Source organism: Rhincodon typus, unplaced genomic scaffold (assembly GCF_021869965.1).
Source record: "Rhincodon typus isolate 14 unplaced genomic scaffold, sRhiTyp1.1 hic_rhity00004936, whole genome shotgun sequence".
Taxonomy (NCBI): domain Eukaryota; kingdom Metazoa; phylum Chordata; class Chondrichthyes; order Orectolobiformes; family Rhincodontidae; genus Rhincodon; species Rhincodon typus.
Genome location: NW_025970574.1, coordinates 1 through 9,767, shown reverse-complemented (window position 1 = coordinate 9,767; position 9,767 = coordinate 1). Strand labels below are relative to the sequence as shown.

The 9,767-nt window shown below is 44.7% G+C and overlaps 1 protein-coding gene across 1 annotated transcript; it reads right to left on the bottom strand.

Annotated features, from left to right (window-relative positions):
- Window positions 1-7,690: 7,690 nt before the first annotated feature.
- Window positions 7,691-8,689, bottom strand: LOC125482002 (prickle-like protein 1; the record flags this gene model as incomplete). The annotated part of the gene is made up of 1 exon (XM_048593971.1): window positions 7,691-8,689. A coding segment is annotated over one exon (999 nt), but the record flags the coding sequence as incomplete, so codon positions are not given.
- Between the last annotated feature and the right edge of the window lie 1,078 nt (window positions 8,690-9,767).

Here is a 9,767-nt window from a genome sequence, read left to right as displayed (position 1 = left end):
GTCGTTAAGGTTCATGGTGATAGTTTCTGCTCAGTCTGGATCCCCTCCCCACACATGATCCTGGGATCGAAAATCAACTGAACCGACACAAAGATCCCACTCCCTCACCTGCAAAGCGCAGAATGCAAGTGGGAGGGATATTGATAAGGATTAAACATTAACACATTGGTCCTGCAAATCCTCAGCATCCCTGAGTTGCTCAAGTTTATCAAAATAGGATTCTACTCTTGATCTCTACTCCTGACCCTGCTCAATAAATAAAGCTGGCATCGAAAGTTCTTTTTTAAAAAGTTGCTAATTGGCTCTCTGTATGTCTTGCATTTTTCAAAGGTGTCCAGGACTGATCCCAGCTGGGCACTGAAATAACTCCACAGAGGCTGGTGTCCCGTTACTAAGTCATCCTTTATTTACATTCACACAGTCCTTGACGCTGGTCCAGCTTTCTCAGAGCCAGCTCTCAGAATGAACAGAACCACTGACACGCTTGTTTATATCTGTCAGCCAGGGCTCCCTGATTGAACCTGATTAACAGCCCCAATCAGGGAACTCATTCTGTGAGAACCAAAAGAACAGCAGATGCTGTAAATCAAGAACAAAAACAAAGTTGCTGGAAAAGCTCAGCAGGTCAGAGGAAGGGTCACCAGACCCGAATCGCTAACTCTGTTTTCTCCTTCACAGATGCTGCCAGACCTGCTGAGCTTTTCCAGCAACTTTGTTTTTGTTCATATTCTATGAGCCCACCTGTCTGACCTCATTACAATCACTACATCCCTCCCCCTCTGAATCTGAGGACATAGGCCAGTTCTTTTTTTGTAGCTCCTCCTGGGCCATTTAGCACTGGGTCAGGTTCCTACAACTCTGCCTCTGATATGGGCGGTGTGTAACGCTCAATAGCTTGCTTTTTGCACCTAGACATCTCAGAAGAAATTTGTTTTCTTCTTCAGACAGCAAGGGACAGACAGCAAGGTATCAAGGCAGTGTGTCCATCTCAGACTCCGAGGTATCTTCAATACGTGATGGAAAGGGATAACCCATGGGTTCTGGAACAGTTGGGTGTCGAGAAGCTGAGTACACTTTGCTCCCGCACTGTTTGCGAGTTTGCAGTTTTCATACTGTCCACGTGCTTATTCAGGACTGTCACACCTCCTGAACTTTATACATCGCTAGACCTGACCTTGTGCTGACCATGTTCCTTACCCATGCAGGGCCATTCCCATGATTCCTATGTCAACGTTGGTCCCCTGAAGTAAACTGTTCCTCTTGCTTACTGGTGTCTTGTGTCCAGCATTGGCATTCCTGATACTGTTTCACCCTTCCTCCACACACCCCCAGCTCCGGGAAGATCAGATTCAACCTGGTGTGGAGTCTTCTCCCCATTAGCAACTCTACTGGAGCTCTGTCTGTAGTTGCATGAGGGGTGGTCCCATAACTAAATAGTAACCGGGACAGTTTGGTATCTAGTAAAGTTGTAGGCTGTTTCTTTAAGCCTGCCTTCAAAGTTTGGACTGCTCTTTCTGCCAGACCATTGGATGATGGATTGTATGGAGCTGTCCTTATTTGATGTATACCATTTGACTTTAGGAAATACTGAAATTCCCTGCTGGTAAATAATGGCCCATTATCTGTGACCAACACTTCCGGGAGTCCATGTATTGCAAAAGATGCCCGCAGGTTTTCTATCATCATCCCAGTGTTTGACAAATGAACTTTATGTACGTCCAGCTATTTTGAGTGGGTATCCACAATGATGAAGAACATTGAGCCACTGCAAGGATCTACATAGTCGACGTGTAACTGAGTCCAGGGCTTACACGGCCATTCCCAGAAAAGTGGAGGGGGGGGGGGGGTGGGGGGGTGGGGGGGGATGCAGTGGTCGTGTGGGGATGGTGCTGGTGGTAACTTTTGTACTTGTTGGCACTTTGGGCACTGCCCAACCAACGTGGCTATGTCTGCATTCAGTTCTGGCTACCAGATATTACTTCTCACCAACATCTTCATTTTGGAAAGCCCTGGGTGACCCTGTTGGAGTTCAGACAGTATCTGGCAGCAACCTTTCCTCAGGACAATCACTCTTGCTCCCCATAATAAAATGCCGTCCTCTACTGTAATCTGGTCTCTTGGGGTCCAAAAGGATTTCAGTTTTGGTTGTGATGGCCCTTCCCTTTCCCCTATCACCAGCTTTTACAGCTTTGCTGGGACAGTATCTTTCTGGGTCCAAAGTCTGATATTGTCAGCTGCAACTAAAAGTGTGGCCAGAAAATTTAAAACCATTACAGACTCTTCCAGTGGCAGTACCATCAGCAGTGTATCTGCCAGCAGGAGGTGGCTCAATGCATCTGCATTTGCTACTTGGCCTTCTGGCTGGTGTTCCAATCTGTAATTATATGCACTTAGTATTAGAGCCCACCGCTGTATTTGGCCTAAAACTATGGGCAGCACTGGCTTATCCTCTTTAAGTTGACCAAGCAGGAGTTTGTGGTCTGTAATTAATACAAATTTACATCCGTAAAGGTATTGGTGGAACTTCCTGACTCCAAATATCACTGCCAAACCTTCCTTCTGAATCTGGGCTTATTTACGCTCTGCGTTAGCCAAAGTCCTGGATGCATACTCTACTGGGTGTTCCTCTCCATTGGGCCACCTATGAGCTAATACTACCCTGCTACTGTATGGGGAGGCATTGCGTGTCAATACCAGATCTCCCTTGGGATCATAGTGTGCCAACACTTTACAGGATGATAGCAGTTTCTTCACTTCCCTAAATCTATGATTTGGTTACACGACCATTTCCAAGGCTGACCCTTTTTTAAGAGGTGGAGGCCAGGTCATGTATGAACTTTCTGTAATAATTCACCAGCCCATGGAAAGACCAAAGCTCTGGTACAGACATGAAAGACAGGGCACCTTTGGTCGCCCTCACTTTATCTTCCCATGGTTGTAACCTGGTCTTGTCAACTCTGTAGCCCAAATAGGTCACTTGGGGTGCCTGGAGTATACATTTTTCCCTTCTAAGGCATATGCCCACCTGGGAGAAGTGTCTAAGGACTATGTTCAACTTCTCTAAATGCTCCTTATTGGGGTTCCCTGTTATTAGCACATCATCCAGATAAATGGTGACCTGGGATAGACTTTGTAAAATGTCCTCCATCATCTGCTGAAAAATTGCACAGGCTGAGGATACCCCAGATGGCAGTCTCATATATTGGTACAAATCCTTATGGGTATTAATTGTAGCATGCTGCTGGGAATCCTCATGTAACCGCAACTGCATGTGGCTCATGTACAGCTGCATGAAGGACAGACCCCACCTCCCCCATTGATTTATAAGCAATTCCAGCTTTGCTTATAAATCCTCTATCTGAGGGATTGGGTATTTATCCAGCTGTGAAAAGCAGCTTACTGTTTGTTTAAGATCCCCACAAAAGTGAACGGACCCATCAGGTTTCACAATCGGTACAACTGGTGCTGCCCATTCTGTAACCTGGGCTGGTTTGACAATTCCTTCGCATTCCAGCCTCCTGATTTCTGCCTCTACTTTTGCTCGTAACATAAACAGCACTGGATGGGCCTTGCAGAATCGTAGAATTTCTTCCTGGTCAACATGCAATTTGGCCCTGTCTCCTTTGATAGGCCCTCAACTTTCCTGAAAAACTTCTGGGTATTTAATTAGGACTTCACTCAGGCAGCCATTTTCTAATTGAAAAATGTTAAGCCAATCAAGGTGAATCTCTCTCAACCATTTTGGCCTATCAAGCTTGGACCTGATCCTTTTACTACAATTAATGGTAACTGAACCAGCTGCTTCTCATAAGAGACTGAAGTTGTACCCTTAATCTATAAAAGTTCCCCAGTCTAGGTTCTCAATCAAACCGCAGTCTTGTGCAAACTTAAGGATTACAGTCCACAGTAAATTTTGTTAAAGATTGGGTTTGCGATCACTGAAACAGCCTCGCTGTTATCGACCTCCATTAGAAGTGGGTGATTATTTAACCAGATGTTTATTTCGATTGGTTCTGATTTGGATGTTGTGAAACAATTTAACTGTTCCAAAGCAAATGTAGGTGGACTTTCCAGGATGTGCACTCTCCTGGATACCGGCCTGAGTTCTCTTGCTCAATTTAGGTCCAGTGGGATTCCTTTGCTGTCTCGACTCTGCATGTTGGCAGCAACTACAATGGCTTGGCAGCAACTACAATGGCTTGCCAGCCCAGATCCTGAAGAAAATGTTATCATTTGGGCGAGGCTTGGCTTCATTTAGGGGTCTTGCTGTGAGCTGACTTAGAGTCTCTCATTCAGGTATGTCCTCAGTGAGCCATATGCAATTACCTAGGCTCAAGTGGTGTTCCCCAAAGCTCAGTCAAACTGGCAAGGCTGCTTCCACTTCCATTGGAATACCCTGCATCTCATAAGCATCACTTGCTACATTTCCCATTGATAAAGCCAGTTGTAGTGCCTGTTTGAAGCCCAGTTGGGCTTCAGTTTATAGGTGCTTTTGCATGGCTACATCATTAATCCCACATCCCAAATGGTCTGTCAGCAAGTCATTAAGGGTTAAACCAAAGTCATGTGCATCTGTCAGTTGTCTTAACCTCGTCAAAAATCCTGATACGGATTCTCCTGGTTCTCAAATTGCCGAGTAAAACCGATAGCATCTCAGAATTAGAAGAAGCTTGGAGTCGTAATATTCCTTAACCAAATCTATCAACTTTTGAAAGGTTTTAGTATCTTGTGCCTCAGGGAAAGTTAGGCTCCTAAGAAGTGAAAAAAAGGTGCAGGTCTACAAACTGTTAAGAGAATTACTCATTGCTTTTCATCTGCCCCAGGGTCATTTGCCCGGAATAAATAACACATTCTTTCCACATCCTGGGCCAAGTTCTTCGATGGTAGGATCAAACGAGTCAAGCTTCCCAAATAACGGCATGATGCCAGAAATGCTTACCCCCAACTCAAAAACGACAGGTGCGAGCAAATTTCTTCATGAGCATGCTCTTCTCCCGTTGCCACTGAAACAAGTCGAGAGAGGCCGGGATCACTTTGTTTACACATGGACAGTCCTTGACACTGATCCAGCTCCCTCAGAGTCAACAGAACCTCTCGCACTCCTGTTTTTATCTGTCACTCAGTGCTCCCCGATTGGACCAGATTAACAGCCCCAATCAGGGAACTCGTATTCTATGAGGTCCACCTGGCCGACCTTGTTACAATCACTACAGATACCACTTACTTTTTTTGAGCTGATCTTTACTGAATGGACAGATTGTGAGCATAAACAGAGTAGGAGTCACAGAAGCAGAGACATAGAAGATAGAAACAAGAGTATGCCATTGGCCCCATCAAACCTGCTCTGCCATTCGATATGATTGTGGCTGATTGTCCAACTGAATAACCTATTCCCGCTTTCTCCCCATACCCTTCAATCCCTTTAGTTCTAAGAGCTGTACCTAACTATTTCTTGAAACCATTCAATGTTTTGACTTCTTTCTCTGGTAGAGAATTCCACAGGCTCACTGCTGTGTGAGTGACGAAATTTCTCCTCATTCTCAGTCCTAAATGGCCTACCACTTGTCCTTAGACTGTGACCCCTAGTTTTTAGGCTCTCCACTCATTGAGAGCATCCTGCATTTAGCTAGTGAAGTCCTGTTAGAATTTTAGAGGTTTCTAAGAGATCCCACTCATTCTTCTAATCTCCAATGAATGTCATCTTAACTGATCCAGCGTCTCTTCTTACATTAGTCCTGCCATCCCGGGAATCAGTCTGGTAAAGCTTTGCTGCACTCCTTCCATCGCCAGAACATCCTTCCTCAGATAAGGAGACCAAAACTGCACAAGATACTCAAGAGGTGGTCCCACCAAGGCCCTGGTACAATTGCAGCAAGACATCCCTACTCCAGTGCTCCAGTAATCTCTCTATGAAGGCCAGGAATCCAGGTAGTGGAGCTTTTCTGCTAGCCCCACCTCCTGTTGACATTTGGGAATGGTCATGCTTGGGATTGGATGGATGCTCCAGGTTTCAAGGACTGTGGAGTCATAGAGTCATTACAGAACAGAAACAGACCCTTCGGTCCAAGTCGTCTGTGCTGACCTGACATCTGATCTGACCTGGTCCCATTTGCCAGCATTTAGCCCATATCCCTCTAAACCTTTCCTACTCATTTACCCATCCAGGTGCCTTTTAAATGTTGTAATTGTACCAGCTTCCACCGCTTCCTCTGGCAGCTCATTCCATACATGCACCATTATCTGCGAGAAAAAGTTGCCCCTTTGTCTTTTTTAAGCTTTCTCCTCTCACTTTAAACCTATGCCGTTTAGTTTTGGACTTCCCTACCCTAGCAAGAAGACTTTGGCTATTGACCCTTTCCATGTCCCTCATGATTTTATAAGCCTCTGTAAGGTCACCCCTCAGCCTCTAATGCTCCAGGAAAATAGCCCCAGCCCATTCAGCCACTCCTTATAACTCAAAACCTCCAGTCCCAGCAAGATTTTTGTAAATCTTTTCTTTACCCTGTCAAGTTTAACAATATCCTTCCTATAGAAGGGTGACCAGAATTGTATGCAGTATTCTAAAAGTGGCCTTACCAATGGCAACATGATCTCCCAATTCCTATACTCAATCCACTGACCAATAAAGGCAAGCATGCCAAATGTTTTCTTCACTACCCTGTCTACCTGTGACTCCATTTTCAAGGAACTATGAAGTTCCACCCCTAGATCTCTTTGTTCGGCAACACTCCCCAGGGCACTAACACTAACTGTATAATTCCTGCTCTGGTTTGCCTTACCAAAAAGCAACACCTCACATTTATTTAAATTAAACTCAATTTGCCACTACTCGGTCCATTGGCCCATCTGATCAAGGTCCCTTTGTACTCTGAGGTAACCTTCTTCGCTGTCCACTACACCTCCAATTTTGGTGTCATCTGCAAATATACTGACACATTTGCATCCAAATCATTTACATAAATGATGAAAAGCAGTGATTGTAGTTGCTCTTCTGGGTGGAAATCCCACTCAGTCCAAACCAATTTACAGCCCTCAGACCCTGGAGATCTGTAAGCCTATTACTCTTAATCGTCATTCATTAATTTTAAATTTGTGATGGGTGGCTGAATACATGTACCCAGAAGTACTCAGCATACACTACATTCCTGTAAAGTAAGAGCTGAAGAAAGGGAGCATCATAGCCAGGCTCAAACCTATTTGTACATGGTTACCTTTTGGTAAAGATCAGGGGGAATTTATGTACATATTACTCAAAAAGCTGCTGTGGCACAATTCACACCTCCAACAGCATCTTAGCTAATAAGCATCCAACTTAAACCAGACAGGATTGAACTCAACAAATCTAGAAGCATTTGTGGAGACAGATATAGAGGTAACATTTTGAACCCTACATGACTGGGATCTTCAGTCTACTTAGCTTGAAATATTAGCTCCATTTCTCTCTCCACAGATGCTGCCAGACCTACCCAATTTTTCCAGCACTCGCTGTGTTTTATTTTCGCTCTTAGGAATATTTCGGTTTTATTTTGGGATTGAGCTTCTGATTTCCGGATTGTAATGGCTTTTCTCCTTCTCATCAATTCATTCAGCTCCTCTTCATAAGTGCGGTTCAGAGGGGCAGAAATGAAAGAGAGAATGGAAGCCATTCCTAGTGTGAGATCTGTTGCCATTCACGCATTGATTTTATTACCTGCAATCTGGATCATTGCTAAGGAATCTTGTTGGCTTCTTCCAATTCTCTGTTCTGTCATCTGGTCTGTCAAACTCTGAGGTGATGCTTCCTGGTCCTGTGCAGGGTGTTCTGAACTGACGTGAATATCCTGCCATTGATTCTGTTTGTTCCAAGAGGGTTCGGTGGGACTATCCAATACACCCACTGGTTGGCCTTCCTGTTCAATGCAGTACACGTCCAGCCTATGTTTGAAAGCCAAGCTTTGATCAAGAGCCAAAGTCTCTGTAGCCACTGTTTTCTTCATCCTTTGGTCCTCCACAGGCCAAACCTCATGCCTGTTATTAGTTATAGACGTGTTGTCAATGACTTTCATGGCATTTTCAAGTCCACCCTTTAGCCAATTAAAATTACACAATGGTGCTGAATGATCATTTCTTTTGCTGGGTTCTTGGCTGTAGGTCAAGATTTCTAACTCACAGCCTTTGTCTTTTGTGAGACTGTCATTCTCTGATGCCCACACCTCTGGCTTCTTTACCTTGCTTCGAGGCTCTGTGTCTTTTTCCAACAATTCTGTCTGCCAGTGCGGAAGTTTAACGGGACTCTTGCATGGCATCATGAACTCGGGCACAGGATGATCTTTGCTGTCTGTTGCTCGGTCTTCGATACTGAGCACGTCGACATGTTGAAGGACGCAGTCTATGTTGTCCCCCGACAGTGTTTGAGTAGTTTGGTTGCAGAGCCGATTTTGTGAGGGTGAACCGTTGTTGGCCGCTGGGTCTTCTCCAAGACTGAAAATACAACTGGATTCTTGGGACTGCGTTGACTGGAAAGCAGAGTCTGAGGAATCTGATCCAGCAGGTTCTTCTACCTGGCTGCACATTATCGAGCAGAAGACTTGACCATGCCGGGAGGTGAAACTACAGCCTAAGAGAGGCTTCTTGCATTGAGTACATGAAAAGCAAGAGTTGGTTGCATGCCAGTGCTGACCACTGAATGTTATTTGCCCATAGTCAATACCTGTTGATTGAATGGCACAACATTAAATGCATGGCTTCAATAAGAAGTTGAAAGATTTCATATCTTAAGGGTGAGAACATGCAAATCAGAAAAATGTGGGCACGTTCTATAACTATCAATAACTGGTTACTGGTTGCAGTTAGCTATACTAATTAAGAAAGACCTATATTAGGAAGTTCTGTGGAACAAAGAGACCTTGACGTGTTTGTCCATAGATCTCTTAAGGTAGAAGGGCGTGTTAGTAGGGTGGGGAAAAAGGCATATGAGACACGTCTTTATCAATCCAGGCATAGATTACAAAAGCAGGGAAGTCATGTTGGAGTTGTATAGAATTTTGGTGAGATCACAGCTGGAGTACTATGTGCAGTTCTGGTCACTACATTGCAGGAAGGATGTGATTGCACTGGAGGGAGTGCACAGGAGATTCAGCAGGATCTTGCCTGGGATGGAAAATGTTATGAGGACAGGTTGCATAGGCTTGGGTAGTTTCAATTAGAGCAGGGAAGACTAAAGTGTGATCTGATTGAGGTGTACAAGATGATGAGGGGTATGGACAGAGTGGATAAGGAGCAGCTGTTCCCCTTAGATGAAGGGTCAGTTTCAAGCTGTCACAGGTTCCAGGTGAAGGGCAGGGGATTAAGGGGGGATGTGAGGTAAAACAGTTTTACCCAGGGAGTGGTGATGGTCTGGAATGTGTTGCCTGGGAGGGTGGTAGGGGCTAATTGCCTTACATCCTTTAAAAAGTATCTGGATTAGCACTTGGCATGTCATAACATTCAAGGCTATGGGCCAAATGCTGGTAAATGGGATTAGGTTAAAGCTCAGATGTTTGTCATGTGTCAGTGCAGACTCGATGGGCCAAAGGGCCTCTTCTGCATTGTATGATTCTATGATTCTATGACTGGGTTGAATCCTGCCTAAGAATTATTTCATTGTCTCTATTGAGATTACTTTCAAAGAGGTGAAAATATCAGATGATTTAAATCAGAGATAGTAGGAACTGCAGATGCTGGAGAATCCGAGACAACAAGGTGTAGAGCTGGATGAACACAGCAGGCCAAGCAGCATCATAGGAGCA